Source organism: Penicillium antarcticum (assembly GCF_028974205.1).
Source record: "Penicillium antarcticum strain IBT 31339 chromosome Unknown utg000001l_segment0_segment0, whole genome shotgun sequence".
NCBI classification, from domain to species: Eukaryota; Fungi; Ascomycota; class Eurotiomycetes; order Eurotiales; family Aspergillaceae; genus Penicillium; species Penicillium antarcticum.
The window spans coordinates 38,321-64,751 of NW_026695299.1; the positions used below are offsets into that span (position 1 = coordinate 38,321).

At 46.6% G+C, this 26,431-nt stretch overlaps 8 protein-coding genes across 8 annotated transcripts; all 8 read right to left on the reverse strand.

Annotated features, from left to right (window-relative positions):
- Positions 1-325: 325 nt before the first annotated feature.
- On the reverse strand, positions 326-717 carry N7508_000011 (uncharacterized protein; the record flags this gene model as incomplete). Its single annotated transcript, XM_058458096.1, has 2 exons — positions 326-463; positions 652-717. The coding sequence occupies 2 exons, from the start codon at positions 715-717 to the stop codon at positions 326-328; spliced, it is 204 nt and encodes a 67-aa protein (XP_058324318.1).
- Positions 718-3,538: 2,821 nt separating this feature from the next.
- Positions 3,539-5,364, reverse strand: N7508_000012 (sugar porter family MFS transporter; the record flags this gene model as incomplete). The annotated part of the gene is made up of 4 exons (XM_058458097.1): positions 3,539-3,811; positions 3,877-4,318; positions 4,378-4,829; positions 4,897-5,364. 4 exons carry the CDS (start codon positions 5,362-5,364, stop codon positions 3,539-3,541), a joined length of 1,635 nt encoding a protein of 544 aa, XP_058324319.1.
- A 4,486-nt stretch (positions 5,365-9,850) lies between these two features.
- N7508_000013 (uncharacterized protein) lies at positions 9,851-10,740 on the reverse strand (the record flags this gene model as incomplete). The annotated part of the gene is given in 2 exon segments (XM_058458098.1): positions 9,851-10,016; positions 10,028-10,740. The coding sequence occupies 2 exon segments, from the start codon at positions 10,738-10,740 to the stop codon at positions 9,851-9,853; spliced, it is 879 nt and encodes a 292-aa protein (XP_058324320.1).
- Positions 10,741-16,601: 5,861 nt separating this feature from the next.
- On the reverse strand, positions 16,602-17,377 carry N7508_000014 (uncharacterized protein; the record flags this gene model as incomplete). Its single annotated transcript, XM_058458099.1, has 2 exons — positions 16,602-16,697; positions 16,751-17,377. 2 exons carry the CDS (start codon positions 17,375-17,377, stop codon positions 16,602-16,604), a joined length of 723 nt encoding a protein of 240 aa, XP_058324321.1.
- Positions 17,378-17,650: 273 nt separating this feature from the next.
- N7508_000015 (cytochrome P450) lies at positions 17,651-19,192 on the reverse strand (the record flags this gene model as incomplete). Its single annotated transcript, XM_058458100.1, has 1 exon — positions 17,651-19,192. One exon carries the CDS (start codon positions 19,190-19,192, stop codon positions 17,651-17,653), a length of 1,542 nt encoding a protein of 513 aa, XP_058324322.1.
- Positions 19,193-20,643: 1,451 nt separating this feature from the next.
- On the reverse strand, positions 20,644-21,546 carry N7508_000016 (NmrA-like family protein; the record flags this gene model as incomplete). Its single annotated transcript, XM_058458101.1, has 1 exon — positions 20,644-21,546. One exon carries the CDS (start codon positions 21,544-21,546, stop codon positions 20,644-20,646), a length of 903 nt encoding a protein of 300 aa, XP_058324323.1.
- A 910-nt stretch (positions 21,547-22,456) lies between these two features.
- N7508_000017 (cutinase family protein) lies at positions 22,457-23,277 on the reverse strand (the record flags this gene model as incomplete). The annotated part of the gene is made up of 4 exons (XM_058458102.1): positions 22,457-22,718; positions 22,789-23,003; positions 23,056-23,141; positions 23,202-23,277. 4 exons carry the CDS (start codon positions 23,275-23,277, stop codon positions 22,457-22,459), a joined length of 639 nt encoding a protein of 212 aa, XP_058324324.1.
- A 1,487-nt stretch (positions 23,278-24,764) lies between these two features.
- N7508_000018 (IQ calmodulin-binding motif protein) lies at positions 24,765-26,300 on the reverse strand (the record flags this gene model as incomplete). The annotated part of the gene is made up of 5 exons (XM_058458103.1): positions 24,765-24,960; positions 25,043-25,188; positions 25,247-26,056; positions 26,110-26,182; positions 26,242-26,300. The coding sequence occupies 5 exons, from the start codon at positions 26,298-26,300 to the stop codon at positions 24,765-24,767; spliced, it is 1,284 nt and encodes a 427-aa protein (XP_058324325.1).
- Positions 26,301-26,431: the final 131 nt, after the last annotated feature.

Sequence of the window (26,431 nt, forward strand, 5' to 3'; positions counted from 1 at the left end):
TGACAATAGCCCGACAGTTCAAAAAAGCAATCTCGGCAATTTTCATATACCAGCCATACTTTTCCGTCTGCGCAGCCTTGGGAAACACTGATAAATTACGAAGACCTAATGCAAAACAAATCATACATCGCTCACCCTGGCATCAGCTTGGTATTGAGTCAATCTCGCCTTGTCCAGTGACCGTCCAATCTAGCATCGATGGTTAGCGTGTTTATATTCTGTTAGTCAAGCTCGTGTTCATACTTCAAGACCAACATAGACTGATATCTTGCTCTGATATGCATGGTTTGATACCCAAGCAAATAAGGATTGAGCCGCATCACTACTACCGACGCAGGAATCGCCCTGTTTTCTGGCTCTCTGTAGCTCTTTTTGAACCCTGCCTAGTCACATTCTGGATCTCAATTTTGACAATTGCTAATCGACCAAAGACGTCGGCTATATCGTTGCGAATAGTTTCAATCTAGGTAGATTGGTTATGTGATAAGCGTTCAATAGAACTGTGGAGACGGTCAGCGCTTTATATTCTCACTTGAGATAGACCACAACTGACCGTATCTAGTTATCTAGTCTTGACGTTGTTAGCAGGCTCATCGTAAATTATGTCCTTGATAGCCTTTGTCCTCACTCCATCAGGTGTTCAAGAGTAACCGTATTGCTGCCTCCGGAAAGCTGAGTCTGCCCGCGTGGTTCCAAGTTAGTTTCGTGTCTAAACATAGTCTTTCACTGTTGTGCGGCTTCTTGCTCGCTCTCGTCGGCTAGGGTGCTATTTTCCTGGTCGCCAGAGTCGTGTTCCTCCTAAAAGGTTGACTTGTTCTCCGTGGTATCGTTTATGGCGGACTTATCTGGATAACTAGTATCCTAGTATTCTAAGACTCAGAGATTTAGAGGACGACAAGGACAATGCACGTTACAATTGGCTTCGAAAGTTTTGTCGTCGAGGATCGTGCGAGCATTTTCGAATCCCGCCTATACTTGCGTCCGAGCTACGCTAGGGTACCAAGTTATCCTAGTTATGATTTTCTGTGATAGGAGGCGCTCCGGCTTTATAGCATATTGTATCGCGGGACCAGATTTGAGTGTTTATTTGCTCGCAATTAAGAAGGGCATTGCAAGCGCACGCATTTTTCACCCCAAACTTCTACACGTAGACATCTATTTCAAATACTGCATATTTTGAACAATGACTCACAAAGAGGCGGGTCAGACAAAACATTTCAACGAATTGGGGAAAAAATGAGAAACTATCAACAAGAACGGACTTTTGTGGCCCGTATAACATTCTTGGTTTTCAACGAAGCAAATTGCATCGAAACTTGAGGCATTTTTGATCTTTAGAACCTTGAACTAGTGTGAGTCGTGAGAGTCTGATACCAGCTCACTAGGCTGAGCCAAAGCCCATGAAAATACAGTAGTCGGCTTATACCTACCACACTATAACCTCTAGAATTCAACAACCTTACACCTTCGAAATCACTTTCTGCTATTTTGTTCACCCGTTTCGGTCACTTCCGCAACTTGCCGAAGTATCACTATGTCCCTATGTAGCGCACACGGCTGGTCAGAAATAGGAGGAGAAAAATCTTCTCCCTGGTTAGATACCTATGAGGAGTAGTTTTGGAAAGCCTTCTCTAACGCATATTATGAAGAATACTAGGCAGAAGGAAGCGTTGAGTTATTGCGAGGAAAAACTTACTATATTCTATGGAAGCAGAGTCGCACCGGCGCTATATCCCCACTAAATCTAGGCAATAAAAAAGTCGATCAGGCGCCGTGCGACGCTCGGTGGTCGATAACGCTTTATACTCGAGTCTTCTAGCCAAGACCCCTGCCTAAAGGAACATCGGCAAAGGGTTTCAAATAGTTCTAGAGGCCGACTTTTACTAGCCCGACAATAGCAATACACCAAGTTAGACGAAACGCCCTATTTTATTTACGAATCACTTACTCTTTTCATATTACTAGACAAGCTGATCCTTTATCACAGACCGCGTGACGCTAGCCTCGCTTCTATGCCGGCCTAAAAGAACACGGTCGTTATCTTAGAGGTGGGACTATATGCATAGTGTCTATGCCGTTAGGAAGCTAAGATACTGGCGAAGAGAGCGTGCACTTTAATAGCATTCTATCGGCTAGAGCGCCAAATTACGATGTACAAGGAATAGCGGCTCAATATCCCAATTCACTAGTCCTAGGACATACTATTATAATAAAGGCTGTAATCAGCAATAAAGCCTCATCGTAGTATTTATAATCGAGGTTGCACATCGTTCTATGTATTCCGCATAGAAAGGAGCAATCGCCCTTCTTTGGAATTAGACTGCGCCAAAAACCGCAATTGGGGGCAAATCTTGCCCCCAAAACCCAAACCGCAACCACAACCCATTGCAGTTCCCCAATGGGGCCCCAACAAAAACCATATTTGCATAAAGTTGCATAAATTTTGAAAATAGCTCTACAAAGTAGTCTAGAAATCGATATAAACCAATGAAAAACTAAGCACGTGATTTAGCGCTTGAAGTTTGCCTTGTTTGACAACCCATTGGGGCCCCAAAAACCGAACCAAGTGCGGTTTTGCGGTTTTTGGCGCACTCTATTTGGAATAACAACAATAGAGAGGAAGTCCCAAATTCAAAGTTAATAATTTGAGCACGATAGTGGTGCCCTTAGAATAGGCCCGCCTACACGTTATTATCTTTACTATACAAGACCAGGAGGATTCCATCGGACTTTTATATAGCCCGGGAAGTACTGCGGACGCCGTATAAAGATTCATAATACCATGAGTGTTCCTATAGGGAGATAGGACAAGGTAGCAAGGGGCTCTAGGAAAATGTGAATATTTGGATTCTTGGTGACTCAAGGTAATACGTCTGTTTGGATTTGATTAGATCGATGGTCGAAAGCATAGAGTGACGCGAGCGATTTGTTTTCGGCCCACGCCTAAGTCACGAAGAATTGAAGTTTGACACAGACCGTGGAATCACGAGCGGAACCGCAAATTACCTCGACAACTTGGTGCGGATGAACCATAGACATGCTCGCTCGGTGAGAGAATGCGGTTGTCACGATGTATTTTCCTTATTAATTGTATCCGACCATAATTGTCAATTCCGGACTTTTGTTATTTTAGAGAACCTTATCAACGTGAATTCTACCAATACGCTCGCCATACCTTGATTTCTGTCACGGTATAATGCATTATGTATTGGGGGATTCTAGATCCAGATCCCATAAAATGCAGACCGTTTATTGAGGAAGCATTGGCTGAAGATCGGTTTAACGAGTCTACAATGGTCAATTTCGTGTTATTACAAATGTTTGCTTCGGCTATATTTCTCCTAAAGACCCATACCAAACAAACAGGGCATATGGGGCTGTTGAAAAAGGTGGCTCGAGGGACACTTCAGAGATTCTCCTCCGTTATAAATGACTTAGGATGAAGCCCTTCCGATGAAGTGGAAGTGATCGGGCTAACCAAACACTTGGTCTACGTGGCAAGCTCAACTCAATACCAAGGATCGAGCAAAACAAGAATCTAGACACCCTCCTCGTGGACGGCCAAGCCCTTCTCGCCAACGCCCATGGTCTCGGCGAAAGTGACAGTGGGCTTCCACTTGGCCGAGGTACGTGGGGTCGTCTCCTCCATCATCCTGTCAACCTGTTCCAGAGACAGGCCCTTAGTCTCCGGGATGATGAAGTAGGAGTAGACAAACGCAATAGAGCAAAGGCCACCCCAGATAAAGAAGACAGAGGATTTCAGGTCGCCCTTGTCTTTGTTAACCATGTAGGGGGTGATGACAGCAATGATCTATGCGAGAGATGTTAGAATCACAAATGCAGGAACCATGGGCAGGGAAGGAGAGCAGAACGTACGGTATTCCACAGCCAGTTCGAGGCAGTCGACAATGCAACGCCACGAGCACGGATGGGGAGAGGGAAAATCTCGCCAATGACGATCCAGGCTCCAGGACCCCAAGTGGAAGCGAAGAAGAAGATGAAGATGGCGATAAAGGCAATCTGAGCATTGACAGCAGAAATGTTGTTTGCCACGGATGTGCCATCAGGGAGAGCGTGGGTGTGGTTAAATCCGATGGTGACACCGATGATCGCGACGAGGAACTGGCAGATCAACATACCCAACGCACCGTAGAGTAGAATTTTGCGGCGGCCAAATCTCTCGACAGTGTAAAAGGAGATGGGTGTGGACCCGACATTGATCAGGGTGAAGATAAGTGAGATGAGGAAGACGTTGTCGATCGCACCAGTCGACTGCAAGAACGGGGTGGAGTAGTAGAAGATGAAGTTTACTCCAGTCCTGAAGAAAGTCAGATATCGAGTCTGTCATCGAACTGATCAGGCCTCTGCGGGACTTACCACTGCTGCATCATCTGTAGAGAGGTACCCAGAATAGTGCGGCGCAAGTTCGATTTCTGTTCCCAAAGGCCGCCTGTGAAGCAGCTGTACCAGCTAGAGACCCAGCCAGTGGTAGGGATGATCGAGCGCTCGTATTGCTCGTTGGCAACAATCTCCGTCAATTCGGCGTCGACGAAGGCCGAGTCACGAGGCTGGCCACGAAGCCGGGCGAGAGAATTGGCAGCATCTTCAATGCGACCCTTCTTGACATAGTAACGTGGCGACTCAGGAAGGAAGAATAGGCCGGTGCCCAGGACCAAAGCCCAAGCAAACTGGATGGCGATAGGGATACGGTAGGATCCAGTGTCTGGCCGGTTCTCGGTGGCATAGACTACACAGGACGCAGTCAACATACCAATGGTAATGCAGAACTGATATCCAGCGACGAGGGCTCCACGAATTTTCTTGGGGCACTAAAACAAAGAGGGACGACGCGTCAGGTTGATCCCTATCATGAGCCAGAAATGTTTTTGAACTTACGATTTCACTCATGTAGAGAATGACAATGGCAGACTCAAATCCGACACCGAATCCGGCAACCAGACGACCAGCCACGATCAAGCCTAGAGCATCGTCACCGAGGCCAGTGCACATCTGAATGACCACACCAACCATGTAGATCAGACAGCCAAAAATGACAGTCCACTTTCGGCCAATCCACTCGGCCATATCTCCACCAAGCAGGGCGCCAAAGAAAGTACCGGCAGACAGAATGGACACGACTAGAGAAGAGTTCGAGCTACTTAAAGCAGTAGCTTCAGGGCCTTCCACCATTTGAATAAACATGCTCGAACCGCTGACGCCGTTGATATAACTAGAGTCATAGCCGAAGAAGATACCACCGAACGAGGCAAAGGCACAGATCAGGTATGCCTTCCAAGTAACAGGTGCCTCAATGCGGTCGGCATCAGAACGCGCCTCAACAGCAGAAGCGCGACGTTCAGACATTATGGCAGTGTAAAGAGAGTCAAGCCACAGACAGACACATAGAGACGGTTCGAGGACGGGCGAGAGCAAGGGGCTTTATAGGATCGGCAGACCCCTGGACCCCAGGACCCCAAGACCCCAGACTCATGTCATTAGCTACATATGAACATGTAACTAGATAGTGGGGAAATAATAGATAGAAACCGGGTCGCTATCCTTACCAAGCTGGGACTCCATATGGAGTCTACTCGAAAAGACTTTTGCTAGCGAAATCTCGGACGTCAACGCCAAGTGCTCTCTATACTCGGTACCAACTCCGTGCGTGGCTCGAGCGGGTACGCCATGTTATGGGCTCGGTACTCCGTAGAAGCACTGCGCTGGCACAATCGGCAAACGGCTGACAACCTAGCTCTTGAACTCGTGTCCCTATTGGTGATCCGGGCTGCCACTTTCGGATATTCCGGTATTACATTCATCTAGATTTAGCCGAGCACCTACTTTGGGGGATGTAATTTAAACTTTCCCGTCTCTGGAGTACCGAAGTGAAGTGCCATGAGCCCATCCTACGCCGCCATCTTGGCGACATTGCTTTTTTGTTGTTTTTTTGGTTCTCGCAAATGAACATTCTGTTGACAGATGTGAGAGTCCCTGACTGGAGATTGACGGCCGTTTCCCGGTGTTATGAGTGGTGTTGAGGTGCCTAATATGTCCATGCACCCAGGGTAGGGCTTCTCATACAATGCACTTCTTGAAACCTACTGGTTCGACGACGGTCCAATCAGACCTTCGGACTCGAACTCCACTCTTATTTCCGGGCGGAGACCGTATTTGTTGTAGACATGTGGCTTACGGTGGCTTACGGGTATCGGACAGATTACCAAATCGGACAAAGTTGGAAGCTAAATCAGCCACTAGCTTATTAAAATTCACCGTCGACCTCGGAAATCCCCGTAAACTCCCCACAATTTTCCCGCCCCCGGCCCTGTGGCGGCACCAAGGGCCACTCAAAAAAAAGCCGCTTGGGAATCTCCGCAGTTGACTAGTCTGGGGTCTCCGCAGATGTTAAGGTTACTGGTTTGGGTTTGTAAGCATCATTCGAAGAACGTTGGAAGGACGTTGGAACCTTATGAAGTTAGACTTGCTGCTTCGTCCTCGGGCCTTTGAAGATTTCAAACCAATCGGCTTCTCCACATCCCGAAACTGCGTACATTCCAATCTACAGCGTATACATGTAGCGGTTGACATCTTCACCGATATGGGGAAACTTTGAAAGAAAACCCGCCATCTTTACATTGTACGTTGTACATTGTAGGCATCCGTAGACACGCGCCGAGTCGGCCGGTTCCTGCATAGCCCAGAGTGTGGGGAGAAACCGTCCACATTAGTCCGAATTAGGCTTTCGGTGAGATTACGTTCGCTCGTTCCGGACAACTGCCAAGGGGTTCGGAAATATGTACTTGACGCCCCATTTAGAAACCGTGGTTATTATTGGGTCCAGGTATGCGCTTGGGCCCAAAACTTCAACCTGTGGTCTAACCAAGGCTACTCAAGACCATTGCCAAGACATAATTGAGCATGAGGTGATCCTGTTTTGGGCATCGAACAAGACGATTTCTGTGGCTTAACCTGATCTTCTGCCGGGAGACTTGGCTTACAAGCCCACGCTTAGGAGATGCGGTACGCTTGTATTGGAATCTTCGATCTTGTGAATTCAAATAACTATTTCTGCAAGGCAATCGAAATTTCAATCTCTAGTCCCATCCCCTTGAAATACACACATACGTTCCAACTGAGACATTAGAACGCAAAATCTCTCCACTATGACTCTGCCTAATTTCAACTTACTCCAAGTGCTACCATCCACCGGGAATACTGAGATCAACTTACTCAATCTTTCGACTGAATTGTATTCTCCATGTGTTTTGGTTGAGGGTAAGCCACTGGCTTGAAATATGTACCTACATTGTAGGAAATCACCCGAGCTATAGAAAAACTGCCAGTTCTCTGATATCGTAACGATAGAATTCAGAAATAAAGATGGCGAAGACAATGGGGACAGATGTTAGCAACGTCTGCAACTTCTTTTACGTAAGAGCGCATCTGCTAACGTAATCCACATGCGAGCCTGCCACACAAGCGAGCCGGCCGGGACTTCCAACTCTCGGTCTATTGGATTTAAATGCGTTTATCTCATCACAACGACATTGAATTGAGTAATGAGCCTAATTAAAACCTATCTGGACATGTATTACTTCTATATCCCTGAGTCTCACATAAGCTGCATTTTGGTAAGGCAAGGCCTTGTTCGAGGCTGTAAACGCCCTGAAATCTGCTCACGAACTTCGGCTATACGGGCTACTTGGGACTCAATTGGCTCCAATTACAGCTCACGAACCTCTGGAACAGAGATACTCCCTTCCTAGCTATCTGCAAAGTAGACCGTTTGCTTTTCCGCTTCTTCTTCTCGTTTGCAGCGCATAAAACGCTTACTTCTCTCTCGAGAATAGCGACCGATTGCATTCTAGTTTGGCAAGACTTTATAAGCTGATTCATCGCGGAATTAAACGGACTCGGGGGACTTCTCAAACGCTGCTTTAATAAAGCTTCAATAGAGGAAGCCTATTTTGGAATTGTACGTAGTTTGAAGGCGTTTTTAGCTCCCACTCGCTACCGCTGCTCGAGATAGGTGTGAGACCACGCAGAGTCTCTGGTTTGGCTTGGTAAGCGAAGTAGAAGCCTCAGCTGACGTGTGGTACAATATGGTTCTATTGTAGGAGAGACTGAACGCTGACCCTTCCCAGGGTCAGCGGGGATGAACTAAATACAGGCTGGCCCAGCTTCCGGGCGGTGAGCAGTACTATACTGCCACGATTCCTGAGGCACCACTCGTGCCTCAGGTACCAACATAAGTAGTCGAGGGTCCTGACAATAGGAGTGGGGGGGGTTGGCGTACGTAGGCGAATATCGAGTTTTGAAAGCATTCGATCGGGGTTATAAGGCAATTACCGGCTGGGGCGAAACTATTGTCGAGATCACGTGATCCAGGATAGACCTGAGAGTAGTTAGTTTGCTAGCTTGGAGAGCTAGACTTCTTCCCCTCTCCGTCCTTCTTCATCAATAATAACCTCATATTATTGTTGCCTTCCTTCCACTGCCAAGAGGTTATGACCCCTCTGCTCAACTTTTGAGGCTATTCACACCGCGCCAAGCTTCGTGGACCCAATCCAGGGCCGCCAAGCACGCCGCCGCTGACGGTGGGTCTAATCAACCTACCAGAAGCAGTGAATCCGCCCCACCCCTGAGCCCTTATACCTCCGAACCCTGAAACCATCGAATTCGAATCGAAATACGCGAAAACTGGCGTAATATCTGCCGCTTTGGACCGCGGTACACACCAGAGAGCCATGGGTGACGACCTAGGCTATCCAGATATTAAGGATGCGTCTATGGACGCTGGAGACGGGCCTAAGAGCGTATCTGTAGGCGTCGCCCGCCACTAAGGAAGTGATCTTTTGAGGACATCGAAGTGTGATCTACTAACCATTGTAGAGCTGTCTAGTGAAGAGACAGATCTATCGGACTAGATCTCAATGCTACAAAATTGCCTAAAACCAATGATGCTGAAAGACCTGATCGAAGACAAAATACCTCGACCAAGCAAAGATAATGCGCTCTATCAGAGATGGGTTTTCTAGTCGACATCGGTTGCAGGCTTGCAGCATAGATAAACCTCTAAGTCGATAGAGGAATTAGACAGAGGATCTAGGGTCTAGCTAAAGAGATTGACTACGCGGACGATTTATTCAAAGAAATAGTCACCTACGTACGAGTAGACCTTGACATTTCCCATGGGACACTTAGTCCCATGGGAAATGTCAAGGTCTAATCAGAAGTAAATTCTAAAATGTCAACCACAACAGTCCGAAATTGAAAGTTCATTAGTAATTAACTTAATACCAAGCTTTATGAAATCAGATACAAGGTAGTTTCAACTGTTTTATTGATTGTTAGACCTGATTCATTATCAAAATTTGTGTAGATACCAAAACAGTGTTAAATAACAGTAAAAAACGTGGCTGAATAATCAGTTTATACGGCTAAACAAGGAAGGTCTCGGCATAATTATGAAATTGCGGGGGACCGCATAGGGGACCGCAAAGGACCACGGGGGACCGTGTTGCGGTCCTGACTACTTTGAAAAAAGACCAAAGACCGCATGGTCCGGTCCCGGTCCTTGCCAAGGTCTATGCGGCGAGGGTGTTGTGGTCGATGCATCTTTAGCGCTGGTGGTGGACTTTGAAGGCCAAAAGTCTTTTCTATAAGTCAGTAAATGCCGTAAGTATGTGTAAAAATAGGGAAGCACGAGTGATCTACAGACAATTTGAGATACTTGAGGTGACACCTGGCGAAGATTCTCCAGCCTGATCTTCGCCTCTAGGCTGATTTTCAAGCTCCGGGGGCCAGATGTCTACCATTACCAAGTCAGCTCATGCACATCATCTTGATACTAGAGATAGTAAGGTGGCGAGGAAACAGACTTACAGTCTAAGGCTGTAGCATAAACAATCGGCGTATTCTTCAGTATCAGGAACCTGGGGTCCTCTTCCAGGTTCATGTGGTAAAAGTACTTGCGTAGCCACGGAGAAATAGCCAACGGCACTCGAGGCCGCGGGCTGGCAAGTACAGTGTCAGGCTCCTTCTCAGGCGGGGGTCTTCAACTGGATCCCAGCCACCAGTCTCACACCAATAGGAGACTTCGGCCATATAACGCACGGGGAAACCAACGATGCCGTACTTGACGCCGCTGTCAAGGTCGGAGATGTCGAGAACGACAAGGCCATACTCGAGGCAGTCAGCACGGAACAAAGTGGATAACGGCTGGAGCTGAACGTCGCCGGGGCGCGTGCTGATGCTATTAGTGGCATTAGAATCGCTATCGTTGCGCAATAATGCCAGCAAAAGGTAGGTCGTTGTAAAGGGAAACTCGCTGAGCCTATCATCATGCCATGGCAGCTCGGGCTGTATTTGCGACTGCTCTTCCTCCTGGGAGCCATCAGGTATGACGAAAGGAGGCTGCGGCCTGTCTGGAATGCTAGGCCGCTCATTACTCTCAGCCTCGTTGTCACCCTGAGACCGACTATACCAGCCCTCCGCGAGTGCCCTCTCCGCCTCAAGTGGCGCGCGGTTCGCGGGATCTGAGAATATTTTGATCAGCGCAAGGATGTCTGCCACAACATTCTCAACACGTTCCGAAGATGATACTGAGATGTCCTTATCGTTGCCCTGCCGGTAGGCCACGGCCAGAGAGCGGCTGGCTCCGTAGGGGCCGACATTGGCGACAACGGAGAAGAGGAAGGAGCGGGGACTTTTGGAGTACAGACACTCGTATCCGAACATTATATTATCTACAAGAGGGGACGATTGACATGAGCAAATGGTCCAGATAGCAAATAGCTGGGAAAGAAGGAGAGGAAAAGTGCATCAGCCTAACATTTAGCTTAGAACAGCCTCGTATAGGCGTCTGGCAAAAGACCGCTAGCCTTGGCCTAGCGGGACAAAGTGATGGGACCAAGCGATGGCTTCTAGGCCTCGCCATATTGCTTTTTTGGGTACCCTATGGCGAACCCGCCAAGAACCCATGAGCCTGTATATTACTGAATTACAATAGTAATACAGACTGTAACACATATAAATGAGTGTAATTTGGTATAAATTACCCGTATTCAAATCTCTTGGCGGGTTTTGGGTCAAGGGTCGAAACCCGACCCGCGATTTTGGCGAGGTCTAATGGCTTCTTTCACTTCTCCTTTCAGTTCTGGTTATTCTTTTAGGATTGTATACTACAGATTGTTCTAGGGTATCATTAATTCCTCTTAAATTACACATATTTACTCCGTACAACACGCGATTATATGACACTTCCAGTCTTAAGGCGGGGGTGGAAAGGGCTGACGTAGTAAGTCCCCGAGCGTCGGGGATCTCTCTCTAGAGGCGTCGCTGGGCTTACGTTCCGAGGCGAAGATCTTTGTACGGAGTACTCTTGACAGCTCTCGGATCATAGGTCCACTCAGACTATCCCATTTGTTGATTCTCATTATCGTCAATGCAGATATGTTGACCATCCACAATGCTGGAACTATGCGGGGTCTAGCGGTGGGGATGTGGCATCTCCTCAATAGATCCTACAGACCGAGGCTCTTGCAGAATCCGACTTTAAACATTAATTGCCGGTAGTTGGTGGTACTACGATGCGTCCGTTGGCGTATTATCCTTTGAAGATGCGAGGAAGACTAAACCAAAATCATTAAGCAATGTATGTCGGGAAATTCAGGACTTTGAGCAGCTTTCTTAATTTTGCTTTCCCCAAGTGGTTTCAGTGAAGCTAATGAAGCCAGGATGTCGGTCTACGTAAAGGAGATTATAGCATTGAATGCATTCAAACTCATACTTGTTGCTACGTTTTACATCGAAGTTTCAAGAGATAAGTGTATACATAGGTGCTCAGTTGTCTCCACTGCGAAAAGGTAGTAGAGGTTACCAAGATTTTCTGCAACATCCTGTTAACAAAGAGCAATGTGCTGCGCGTGGCATATACGTCAATATCGTTGGCTTGATTGACTGAGCTCGCAGCAGGGGGGAGCACAGTGACCTACGGCTCTTCCATAACTTGGCGGAACTGCGAAGAATATACTACTGGTATCGAAGTTAAAATCGTATCATTCCATCAATTCACTTCGTCTTTTGAAATGAAAAAAAGACAACAGCCTCAAAATTATAACGAGCCACATACAATACTATCAATCAAGATTTCCCAAAACTTAAGACCTGAGCACGATCTGGAAGTGAGGAGCCAGAATGTTCGGGTTCTTGTCTTCTTAATCATTGCACAATTTGGCTGTGAAATCCCCACCGGTATTTTTGGAAACCACTTGCTTCTATAAATTCAGAGCCTTTTATCAGGCTGAAATTCGAGAAGGTCAGACCAATTTGCGTATGCCTCGTCTTCCGAGGAATATCTGAACCGATGATGGCTACATCCTGACCCCGTTTCCATGCTTAGGAATTCCAGTTTTGGCATATATAAAGCTGCCTGGTTCACAGCCATATACAACTCATTGAAGAGACCGGATACACTGACTTCTCGAAAAGACTTGCCGCTGCCATCTTCGAATACCGTTCTCACGTATTCCGGAAATTCATCATGTGGATTGGAATATGAGTACTCATAGTGATCGTACTCATCGCGAACAGAGCGGTCAACAAAAAGCCATTTCCTGGACGGAGTTGAGGGTGTGTATTGAATATCGATAATTGTTAGATCGGGCCATTATGGACGCTTGTCGCTTCGTCCCGGTTGCCAGAAAAGCTCATTTCCAATTGTTATCCGTAAAGAACGTGTATCTCTAACTGCTGAGAGAATTTATGTAGTCGCGCGCTGAGACCACTCACGCCTTGGTCTATGATTTTATCTGGGGAGAAGTTATGATCCTGAGGCGGTTCATTGTCGAAAGTAAAGTTGAAGTTTTTATGCCCGACGGCAAAAGGTGAATATGAGCAGCGAGTTCCAAAACGCTTATTAGTATGCAGTGAAAAATAGTATATTAGCCCATAGATGGAACATACCGCCACGGTTGCGTTTTCTCAGACCCTTGTCGCGTTAGTAGGTGTCAATCAACGACAAGTTGAGCGTATGGAGGCAAGAAAATTGATAGGCAAGACGAGCGCACGAAGCCGCTTCGATTCGCCGCCTCGATTCGCCGTCTGTCAGATGACGCCTCTGTTGTGAGAGTATGCACAATACCGAGTGGCTCTACCTGGCTCTCAAATGCATCAAGCTGCAGATAATTTTTCTCAAATCTGCGGTTCAAAATATCTATAGTCCGCTCGGCGCGGGCGGCCTTTTTTTGCTTGCGTCTATTTGGGCTAGCGACCAGATCGCTAGGGGACTGGGCTTGGATAGAGAGCGAGATCCCTCGCAGTGAAGTCCCCGGCGTATTGGCTTGCGACTTCACGATGATATCAAGGACTGAGCGAATTACTTCGGAGGAAATCTAGTCATTGCGCTCATGCTCAGACTCTGTCTCGAAATCAGCTCGGGCAGCTTCATCGTAAGGCTCGTAAGGCTCTAGCTCCACGATCAACCCGATGTCCCGAGTATATTACTGTTGTCGTGGATCGTTTATCAATCTTTCAAATTGATTTAGATTCAACGGAGTTCCTGTCTTGACTCGTAGTGTCGCCCAGCTTCGCTACCCGATAATGGCCTGCCAGTCACGATTCACTGAAGCACATTGAGCCAATTCGAGCATGCTGTTTAATAGGTTAATGGGTTAGTAAGAAGTGACACAATATAGCTAGTTATCTCTGGTGGAAGTGGCCACGCCATTTTGCCTGAGGGGCTAGGAATTAGAAGATGATGAAGTTGGAGATGAAGCGGGGTCAGATGACGGGTAGACTCATTTAAGGGCTCAGGTTCTACGCTATGTGCAATACAGTTTAGGGCTTGCTCATGATCCAAACACGATGCACAATTTGATGAAATTGTCATATCTTTGATTTCTCGATCCACTGAGGTTTATACTGGTGTAGTCCGTAAACCAGTGTCCCGGAACCAAGGTAGCCTTAAGGCTATAGCAACGGACTAGACTCGGGACTGCGTTCAAATGGCCATTATCCTGCGTAATGTAGAAATGCCGTCTGTTTCGACCGTCAAATCAGAAGAATATGAGATGGCAATGGGTTTGGGACGGAGGAGGCTTAGAAGTATCTGACTGCGTGGTAATAGCTAATAAAGATGAGTCTTTCTATGGGGATCATAGCTGAACTCTAAGAAATTTAACTATTATACTCATGGCGAAAAAAAGACCCTCGATTGAACCTAGTGATGCCAGTAGAGTACATAACATACCTATTCGCCATTCGTAGGAGATTGGAACCGTGAAGAACGAAATCCGTGCGAGGGAACTACGGTCTTGATGTGAGCTGATTGGCTCCTTGGATGATCCATTCTCAACAGTATGGGGTAGATAAGGTCATAGACGATATTTCGATGTAGAACATTCGATAAAGCTCTGGAAAGAAAAAGAAGGTTCTCGTTGACTTTGTCCAATTAGACTCCGAGCAGTAGAGATTCGAGCTGTGTTGGGCGCCTAAAATTTGTCATATAAGAGCGCCGCAATCATGCGGAGAACATCAAATCTATTCAGCTACCCAAGATCAAACCAAATTAAGGTGCAGATAACTCCATGCAATCTACTTTCGATACAACGCACCCAGAGTGCACAGGTAGTTGCGTCTGCGAGAAAGTTCGCTACGAACTAACGGGACAACCAATCACCAACATTATCTGCCACTGCGACACATGTCGCAAAACCACCGGATCTGTCTTCATGGCTAATAGCATGTATATGAAAGAGGTCAGCTCAGACTCAAAATTTCCTAGAAACTCATTATGCTTTTTGCGATACTCCCATACTCATACTCGACAGAAATTCAAAATCCTCAGTGGAGAAGACGAAATCAGAGTCTACGACGATAAACCACCAGGCTCAAAAAATACGATTCATCGACATTTCTGTTTAATCTGTAGTTCGCCTATCTACACGACTTCGACGGGTACCCCGGAATATGAAAATATGCTTACCGTCACGGTCGGAACTATGGATCTGGCAAATCACTCGTGGAAGCCCTCGGTGGAAATGTTTTGTATGAGACGGCGGGGCTTTATATCCCCGTTTGAAGGGACGGATCAACATGAGAAGTGCCCTCAAGGCGGCTACTAGATGTTATAGAGGATTACTCGGTCACCACCCTGCTCTGCATATAGTAGGGGATACTCATTTTCTAGGAGAGCCCGTGAAAGCCGGTTCACTGAAGGAAATATTCTCTCTCAACAGATCTAGTTTACTTTGAAGAGTTAGGAAATTTATGGCCGTTAAACTTGCAATCACAGAAAATGTGGCCAAGCTTCCCGCATAAAACGTTGGGCTACATCAGTATGAATAACTTAAAAGGGTCAAATATCAGGTCAAGCAAACAGTCACAGCACTTCTGATGAGGGGTTCAGTCATAGGCCCTGTGTTCAAGGCCACCGCAAGAGTGCTAGCAAGTCTAGGAGCAAACCACCATAGCCACTACGGTAGCCACGAGTTGCAGGCGCCACTAGTTCCTCGAATGTGCCACTTCTAGCTTTTCTAGAAGTGCAGAGCTATAGATTGGAAACATTCCGGGGCCCCGAGGCACCGCGCATATCACAGTTGAACACGTTGGCTTGAGCCTGAGATAACGTAAAAATCGCATGGGCTTTATTATGTTGTGTGCTCGCCAATTTAATGTTATTTAAATGTCTAGTTCCATAATCCCATTGCCAAGTCCTGGCAGGCGCTCGGGACCTCAAGCCTGGGGATTGGAGATCACGTGCCTCTTGATAGCGCTTTCAATCCTGGGAAGAGTCAGTCATCTTGGCCCTGGGAGTTTCATTGCTCCCAAAGGCTTTGGTATGGTTTCTAGGAGTATATAAGCCACTTCAGGAGCAATAAGCCCCTAGGAAGGTCAGCGTAGCTTGTCTGACCTTCGACCTCTACATTGGGAACCAAATTTGGGTTACCGTTGACCTTAAATTGATTCCTGGCATCACAAATTGCCCTTCTTGGGGTAAAAAAATGACTCGGAATCATGTGCAGTGTAGGTCTTGTGAAGGTATACTGTGGAGGACGGTGGTGGCTCTCCTCGGCTCTCGGTGGCAGGAAATTGAGGCTGGGACCTAAAACCAAGATCCCAGAAGTGCAATAGCTCCTGAATCCAGCCGATGAGCTCTCAGAGTCATTGTCCATATACTTCAGAACTGGGCTTTGGTATCCTTGATATTCCGAAAGCTTACTACAAAGGTAGCTATGAAGCGCTTTCATGGACAATGTCGTCGTTCAGGTTTCTGAACGGTATGACTAAAGAGATAGGGGTCTGGTGAAAATGTGCTCATCTGATATGGTTGGCAGCTTTGAACGGGATAGGCTAACAGAAATTGTGGGTGGGAACTTCGCAAACTAATCATGTCTGCATACGCTGTTGCTTAATATCCCAGAATGGCAAGAGATACGATACATTATTGACAAAGAAGGATGATTAAATCAATCAATGATTGCCATTCTCATAGTAGATTTGTTTCTCACAGACGACTTTACGTCATTGAATGAAAGGCTATGAGTTAGATCATAATTATTATTGAAGCACGGAAAGCCTCATGTCTGTTCCAAGAATAATCACGGAATATTCAAGCTAGCATGCATTCGACTCTTCGAGTGTGGAGGCGATGCACTAAACCCGATATCACAAATGATGACGGCGATGAGAGAAGCCTGCCATGACAGATCAGTCGACCGCTTTGCCACTGGTTGATACAAGAACTTACCAGAGACATATCAAAATCTGCAGCCACTAGAACTTCCATCACCAACCGAGAAGGCAATATACCCCCACTTGAATTATACATCATTGTCGGGACGGACCTATTTCGTTCCATGCTTTCGCGTATATCCACGACTTTGAGGCCGTCTACTCTCACCTCGTATACTCGGTATACAGACGAGACGCGGTGCACCACCATATGAACCATATTATCGTCCTCGTTCCTTGTGTCGCGCGTGACTACATTGCGGAAATCCATCTCAAAGGTCTTTTTCATCAAGCCCCTCAATCTGATATCAACCAGATCTGTTTCTTTGCTCCCTGGTAATCGAATCCGCCACGGACGTCGAGACTTCCACCCTAAAGACGAAACTTTCTGGATTTCAAATAAAGGAAGGCCAGACGAATCGCGGAATTCACGTGTAGACCTTTCATTGTATTCCTTTCCCGTCACTGTGATGAGAATCGAGTCGTCATTATCATATCGGATGCAATACTCGTCTGTTGAACGCGCGTCGTATTTTGGTTCAATCCAGAGTAGTCGTGCAAACTCGGTTATTTGTTCTGATCGGATACCCATAGGATACGGCGACTCCTGAACGGATTTATTCCCCATGCTCCCTTTGACCATGTTGATTGTAGGGGTATTGAATCTGAGAAGATGTACGTTGATTGATTACCGGGTGGTCATAGAATGAGAGCTTCGGGAAAAGTGATGACGTGAGTTTTCGATTTAAGTTCATTTACACCGTATCTGAACCACTTTTTGCTTGAGGGTTGACCCCTTGCCGCCTTTTACTCAGAGAAAGAAAGGATGAACGTGCCCCTGGGTTTTTTATAGACATTAAATCCGCTTGCTGAATATCACCTGATCCTTCCCGCACAGCGTCACCTAAGCCTTATCTTATCCGACCGGGATGAATCTCAACGTCAGATTTCGCCCGCGCGGCAGCGCGATAAACGCGAATTCCTGCTCGATGTCCTCATCGTCTACAATCGCTGTCGTGTAATTCGAGTATATAGCCGCCATTACCAATTTGATCACTGCTCCATTAGTCTCTGCTCCGAAACCATAAATATGAGGCATACCTTGCAACGCAAAATTGCTCCCCAAACACATGCGTCCGCCGCTCCCGAATGGCCAGAACAACCGTCTCATGTCGTGGATTTTGTCGCCTGGTTCCAGCCATCTTTGGGGCAGCCATTCCAGCGGCCGCGGGTAGACCTCGCTGATGCGGTGGAGAGAATAGGCGGTTGAACTGACCATCACATCGCCGGGGATGTGGTCGTACCCGTGCAAGGAAGTTCCATTTTTCGTATTTGGGGTAACGCGGGGAAGTTGGGCTGGGGCAGGGGAGTGAATACGGAGTGTCTCGCGAACCACGGCGTCCAGCAAGGGGAGGGCGTCGATCGCGGAAGGGGAGGGAAGAGGCTTCTCTCCGTCTGCTTCTTGGTATTTGAGGGACGGAGATAAGGTGAGTAGTTCCTTTTGCAGCTCTACTTGAAGCTCCGGATGCTGTGACAGCTCCCACATCATGTACGTGAAGGTGATGCCTGTCGTCTCATGGCCTGCAACCAGATGGTCCAGCAGTTCAGACGCAATTGCTAGGTTCAGCGGACGCGGATCATGTTCTTCCTCAGCGAGGAGGCTCTGGCGCAGCTGATTGTACACTATTGGATTCGTGAGGGGCAGTTTCTCTTCATCTCTGCAAACATCCAAATTTTCATGTGCCTCCATTCGCTTGCAAAGCCCCATGCACCAATTTTCAATGAATCCCATATACCGGTCGTGCCGACTCAAATATTTGAACTTTTCATATTCCCCAAGCCACACCTTCCACTCGGGAATACGAAGCAAGTATCTGGTTCCTGGCCTCAACCCAAACAGGAAAGAGGAGATAAAGTCCATCCCAACAGCCTGGAAGAGCGGCAGCACATTCAACACCTCTCCTTTCTCCCCAGCCTGCTTGAGTATAGGCATCAGGCGGTCCCACAGAATAACCTTTGAAATCGTGCGCAGATCACCAGATGCCTGGAGAAATGACTTTGAGTAAGTTTTGGTCAGCATGCACTTTTGATGCGCATGTGGCGCATTGTGCACCATGCCGACCATGTTCTCGGTGTGGAAATTGACGAAGGCGTCTTGGTAGAATCTATGTTTCTCGAACGCGCCCGTGTAAATTATCCTCAGACCATGGAGAGAATTAACGCTCAGCTCCTTTGGGCCAAGACGGACGATGGGGCCGTGCTTTTGGTGCAAGTCGTAGATGGTGAGGACGTCCGTGCCTGTACTGCGTTTGTGGTCGATCCAGCGCCCGGAGAGTGGGGATGTTATGTGTGCGTTGGGAATAGATGCTAATGGAGAGAGGAAGTAGGGGTAAATAACATCGCGGTATACGAGGTAGGAGGTGAGGATGAGGAGGGTGACGGGAATAATGGAGAGCATATTGATGGTGAGGGTAAGGAGAAGAACGCAATGTTAATCAGATGCCGTTTATTCCATCCGTTGTCAGTCCCAATCATTCCCTGTTCTCATGCAAGGAGTCTTGTCCGAAGTAAATGATCCATTACTCTGTACTGGCGTGGCAATAACCATAGTGGAGCCACAATCAACACGGAGCCAACTAGTAGTTCACACCAACTTACAGGATGCTGCAAGCATGCTCTAGTATTAATAGGGTGATTCAATGCCTCAGTTGCTCCACTGTTGGCCGGATGATCCAGGTGAATTTATCAGGGGCAAAAATGTTTCAATGCTTTAAGACCATTCTTATATACCGACGTGAATACCATTACCCCTGTCACTCATCTTACTTCTCCGTCTCTGTTTTCCAAACGCGGCACCCAGCTGACAAGGCCGATATGAGCGCCCTGGGGAGAGAGCAGGTCTTGCGAGTATGTTCCTAAGTATGACTTTCAGGACTGCGACTTCCAGCGCTGACACGGCTTCTTACTCGACCACTACGCCTAGGACTAGAAGGCAGGTGTGTCCTACAGATTACCACAGTACTCAATTTGCGAACGCGGAGACAACGACTACTGTATGAATCGCCACTTGATTAGGGGCGCATCGTACTTACAGTTGAAATCCACTCCACTTTTAGCACTCATTGCTCGCTGGGAAGTAGATACAAATATAAGAGGGGCATTGGCAAGGCTATTCGCAGTTACTGATGCTCACTTTTAGGTTCTTGGAGATTACGAGAATAATGTCAACTTACTCTACACTTTACACGTCCAAATTATTTTGACTTACTTTTGTATGTTCCAGTTCCATTGCAGTGTAATGATAAGGCTTCTTTTTTCTCTTTCTGTTTTTTTTTCTTCGTAAAATAAAAAAGACCACCATGATTGCAAACAATTAGGCTTTCATAATATCGAGTACCAAGCCCTAGTCTAAGCTATCTAAAATTTAACATACCAGGACAAAGAGGTTGATCAATTAAAGGTGGCAAAAAAAATAGTTCACATAACAGGTATCAGACGAGTCTAGTTCCGAGGATTAGCTGATACTAACAAAATTATTTTTCAATTACCATTCATTTACAAGAATGCCATTTTTGTTCATTGGTCACTTTTGCTATCGACTACAATCTAGCACACGATGAACATGTCTATGGACTTGGGCGGGTATACCACTGCTATGAATAGTTACCCATGCGGTATTTCAACAGGAAAAAGTTTGTTACTATCAATAAGAAGAGCTCTTTAATCGCGCTCAATTCATGAAAAGGCCGGATACTATCTTCATTTCAAGGAGCTTTGTCTTATGGTCTACGGTCTACGGATGCTTGGCTCCAATTCAAAGTAAATTAATGTGTTTCGAGTATGAGACCAATGACCTTTTGTCTTTCTCAATTTTTACGTCAGTGGATGATCTGTGTACAACATGTCTCATCATTGAAACTGAGTTCTGTTTTCTTCCACCCACTGCTGAAATTTGAGCGGGTGCTTCTCAGTGTACTTTCGAACATTTCCAACAGCTTCCTCAAAGCCAGTGGCACGGAAAGCTGCACCTGCTTTGTGCATAACATCATGTATCATCCAAGTAGCCACAGGAGGCGGAACCCCTATGCTCACAATGTTCTGCAGAGCTTGGTCTGTCTCGATTTTCTTGACCTCAATTTTTTTTCCCAAAGTTCTACTAATCACTGCAACAGCGTCCTTTAACGACATTTTCTCCGCCCCAACCAGACCTACGATATGCTGTGTAGTACCTTGGGCAAGTATAGTGCCACACACTCGTCCGACATCCGATGGGGAGATCCAGTCAAATTCGGCCTCAGGGTTTGGAATCTCGACTAAGCCCTTCATGACGCCATGTTTTTGCTGAAATATGTTGCTTGCGAAATAGGCTGGTCGGATGGCGGTAGAATTTTCGACCCCAAATATATCCTCCAGTGAGATTTCTACCTGTGCGTGGTGCCAAGCAATGAAGTCGGTGGGTGTCACCTGCCGAGGATTGTCTTCAATGGTGAAGCTACTCAACAACACCACAAATTCGACGCCGGCTTCTTTGAGTGCCAGAAGGCTTAGTCGCATGCCGTCGGTAGCCCCGAATACAGCATAAATGAAGACCACTTTGGCGCCAGTCTGAGTCACAGCAGCCTTGACTGTCTTGGGATCTGTGAGATCTGCTTGGACCTTTTTAAAAGCGATGTGGTTCAGTTTTGGAATAGTTTTTTCAACGTCCCGCACGGCTAGGAAAACATTTGCCCTTTGCTCGTGAGCCTGAAGTGCAGCCGCAGAGCCCACATCCCCTGTTGCACCGAAAACGAGGACATGACGTGCTGTCGCCATCGAGTTAAACCCCAGAGAAATTCGAGCTGCCCTGTCTTTGGACTTGTCGTTATGGGAAAACCAGCGGACGAGATGATTGAGAAAAGGATGTCTTTAGGGAAGTCAGTCAGGACTGGGCGGTGTGTGTGCTTCGGCCCTTGCATGAATATGCAGCGATTTGCCTACGCTGTTCTGTTGAATATGTCCATGGCTGAGGGCAAGGATGATCATTCATCCCTTGATCGCATGGCTTCCTCGGAAGTGACCAAATGCTGGGGCTTCGATACCGTGGCTTTTCATTCAATCTCACAAGCTTCCCACCATGTGTTTCATCCGGGCATAGAGCTGAGATAGAGTACGAACATTGTATACTTTTGATGGGGATGATTTTTATTTCATATTCACCTCGCTACTAAACTTGGAGGACGAAAACCGGCCCACTCGGTCATAGCCGACATCTTATCGAAGAGGAAGGTGTGAAAAATAAATCATAATGTTGCTTGCTCTGGACATACCTTACACCGATGGAAACAATGATTCAATTCCAAGCAACAATACGATGCATACTTTACGTCAAATTTATCAAGAGAAACTCACCACGGCTCTAAGGGCATATCACTAGTCCCTGAACCAGGTAAAAATGCAGACCACCCGAAGCTATGCACGAATCTGTATGGGATCAAGCATGAGATGGCCTGGTAGAGATCATGACGAGATAGAGAGATAATGTTGAATTAAAATCTGTAGAATAATAAAAAATCACTATCACCACAGTCTTTGGAGCCAATTGCGGAGTAGGTGAGTGGATAGATATTTCGCATGTATAATATTCAGAGGCCTTGCTTGGGAGGAATTTCAACTCTACCAAATGCTTACTTTAGCCGTCTCAAAGGCCACCAAGCACCAAATCTGTCCCAGCGAGAAAGGGGGCTCACAGGCTTGATAGCAAGAACTTGCTAGCATCCCCAGTGTTGGCAACATAAGAGAAATGCGCGGCGGTGATGATCAGCGTGCCATCGCAGACCATATCCCCAACAGCGCAATATATCTTTGTTCTTTCCTTTGGAAAATTGGCAATCTGACCATGCTCCTGCGCGTTGCGGGTGTACCCAAAGAGCACAACACCCTTGATTTTGTCCTTGATATTCTCTGGAAGCTTAGAAATGGAGTCGTCCATAACGGCGGTACCTTGACTAAGTTTGAACCATTTGTAAGACAGTAATTTCTGGTTTGGAAGGGAAACAAACAGGATGGGTCACACACCTATATCCACCGGCAAGAATTGTTGTATTGGGGCACTTCTGGACCGCTTCTTTAAAAAGACCCTCAGCTTCATCAATAGCCGCGGGAGAGGTATTCCCAGGAAGGGCATTAGATGGAAGATCAGCTGTATAGGCTGGACCAACACCCTGACAGGCAACTTGACCCGGTTTGGCCATTTTGAGATCATTACAAACAGCGGGGCCAGTTGAGATACCCTTCATAAAAACTTAGATATTTTTCACCACAGAGGACTCATCGGAAATGTACCATCAGCCCTGGCTCAGTGCTAGCACGGGCAAAAATAAAGGTTATTGGTTTGCAAGAGCCATCACGGAGTTCGTTTCCACCAGATACTGAAGTAGTGAAATTGCAATGTCAGTAGTGGTTCAGTATGAAGAGGCCATGAATCATACATTGGCGTTGTTGGAAAGCAACTGGGCCTGCAGTTGCTACACCCGCAAGTGCAAGAGCTAGAAGACGGAGATTCATAGTGATTGCTGGATGTTACTCTTTTGTTGAAAGATTTTTCGAACTAGGGCTGGATTTTATCTTTATATGCTGACAATCCCCTATGCGTTATTTACATTGGCCACTTAATGAAATCTCTTCTTTCACTATTATGAACAAGGTATACCAGCGTCAGAATGCATGTGGAGTGACTCAATTTTAAGAATTTTGCCGAATCGGTGGACCAAAATTGATCAAGAACGCTGGCACCCCACAAGGACCCTGACCTAAATTTCGATTTTCAGAGTTGTTTCGCATTGTCTCAGGTAGCAGTTAATATTCTGTTGCACTGACTACTGACTGTATCCATGTTGATTGATCCCTTCACGTTAACCCATCCCTCACATGTGGAGCACGACTTGCTTCATTGCTGTATACGTCACACTACTAGGCGGCTCCATAGACTCTCGATTTGTATGTCTGTATGCCTTTTCTGTTTGATTCATTATTGTTTATTTCTGTAAAGTGGTCAAGCAGCTATATGATCATGTAGCCACGCTCATCTCGATCTGCGAAAGTGCCGATAATACTTACCAAAATGATTCTGTTCACCAATTAATATTACTACAATAGTGACACATATGACGTAAATTGTATATCCCAAACGTGATGGGAATCTGCACGCCTCCTTTTCTTGGCCGGGTTTCTTATATCACATTTCACAAATCGCAAATCAAGAACGTAATTGGTGTATCGATTATCCAAAAAGACAGTGCTTCAAATTTGGAGCATCTTGCTTACAAAACCTTTCATTCATCACATGCGTCCTAAAATACACGGGGTGATCGGTGATCATTTCCTAGGAAGCGCCGGATATTGGTGAAAAAGCAAACCACAAAATGACCTGTTTCACCATGATGTTTCGAATATATATTCCACATGTTGGTGCTGACCGCCGACATGAATTAGTTTAAGTCATTACTTCAACTACAGACTGCTGCTCGAATCGCTTCGTAAGATCCCAATGTAGACTGGCTGGCTTAGTTTTGGGATGACAAACAGCAGAGGACTCAAGGACTTCCAGCCGAAGGCACCGAGGCGCACAGGAAGTGAAGACGCATCAAATATGTCGGTTTTGCGTGGTGTACCCACGTACAATTGATATCAATAATTAGCTGTACGTTCATATTATCGAAACTAGTCTGTATACACTTTTAATTAAGGAACAGTAAAGCTCAATTTAAGACCAGGACTCTCTTAAATTCACACAAATCCGAGAGAATTGGAAACATTCATACTTGTTGTAGATGTCGAAGCCAAAAAGATTACTTATAATGCCTGTTACAAACTCTATTACAGGTCATTGAGCCGCCCATTTGACCAACCCGATGAAACTCCTTGCCCGCCATATTCATTTGCCCTTTGTTTACAACAGAGACTAACGCAGGGCTGCAGCAGAATGCTAATCCTGATATGTTCACTTCGATGCTGAACTATCCTTTCAAATTGATATATTGCTCTTTCGGCCTTCATTCGGGAGGCTTAGAGACGGCTGGTTCATGCTGGTCCAATTTCCCGTGAATTGCGCGGAATTTTCGTTTTGTTTTAGTGTAACCTTCAATTCCAGCGAGCATCATATAGGACTTGCTCATAGAGACGTGTGACATATCCACCCCTTGTTGTTGAAGGGCATGATGGAATGCCCGAAAGTTGGCGGCTGGGGGTCTATAATGCCCGCTGATTATATCAATACAATATCAGTGAATATTCCTCTCATCTATGAGACATGTGACTTTATGGAACATACCTCAGCGGTGCCAAACTACGTATTTGGCCGTGTTTTACCTTGATCATTCCAGCTGCGGCGATGCGAGCACCTCTTAGAAATGAGGAATGCTGAAAGGCTCCTGATTTTTTTATTCCAATGTATAAGCGAAAAGAACTGTCTGCGACCTGGTGGGGTGTCAAAAAATAGCCAAAAAAAATCAAAATTCATGCGCGGGAGACTTACGAAAATCCACATGTTTTCTTTTTCGGTGGACCGGCCGACCATTCGCTTGAATGCAGTAGTTGGGGTTGCATGAAGGACTTTCTTCATCACTTTCGCAGCCTTGTACTCCTCCTTGGTGAAAGGTTTGGTCTCCTCGTTGGACAACACACTGCCAATGCTCTTTGTAGAAGATGACAAAGATGATGGCGATGAGGAAGAGCTTGAGATAGATGCAAATTCCGCGGTGGTTTGGTTTCCAATAAATTCTGGTGCATCATGTTCCATTGCTACGATCCCCTCAAGGCTGTCTTTGAAGCGTGTGCTATTTGTCCACACTAGCTCGTTGCTTTTGGCCCACCGGAACAACCCAGCATCGTCCACCGTGACTAGGTAATTCATACGTTGCTCGCGGGTGAGATAGCGAACTTGCTGTTTCTCAAGCCTCTCTCGTGGGCATTGCTCCAGTTCCAAATTCTTTCCTTCGCCATAGTCGAGCCAGTAGAAGAAATTTTGGTTGGATGGCGAATTCTGCCAATAGTTGTGATATGAGCGCAAATTACTCCCATGTCGATGTTTGAGATCCACCATTTCCAGGAAATATCTCAAATCCATCGTCTTAGCGGTTGCCCTCGGTGAAATCTCGTCAATGTGGGTGGACCGGGATCTGGTGGACGGAGACCCCGAAACACGGTCATCATCGCCGCCAGCTCGTTTAGCGACACTGACCGCTCGTTGCCAATTTCGTCGCGCTTGGTTGAAACCCTCATCTGCGGACGCGACTCGAGTATTTGCGGGTTGATGAAGTCGGTGCCACTGGGCTTCGCGAAATGCCTACGGGCAAAACAAAATCAGAGTTGTAACGGGCCAGTATTTCAGAGCCTTACCTCCGCCCATCGTGTTGAAGCCGATAAACCAAATCCGCGAAGCTCTCTTCGTGTGCGATAGCCACGATACACCCTCTAACGCAGGAGATATGTTTCAGCTGGAGTTGTCGCCCACGGGTCCTTCAACTGTACCTGAACCGTTCGCGCCGCTTCGATGACGTCACACCCCACGGGGGGGAAGTTCGGGTCATGGAGGAAATACGTACTGGAAAAAGAAGAGCAATATGAGGAATGTTCTCAGTAAAGAGAAGCCCATGCGATCGGGGAAGTTTGGAGTGTCAGGTGGGGGATATCTGCGAAGATCTTTGTCATCCGGTTTTCA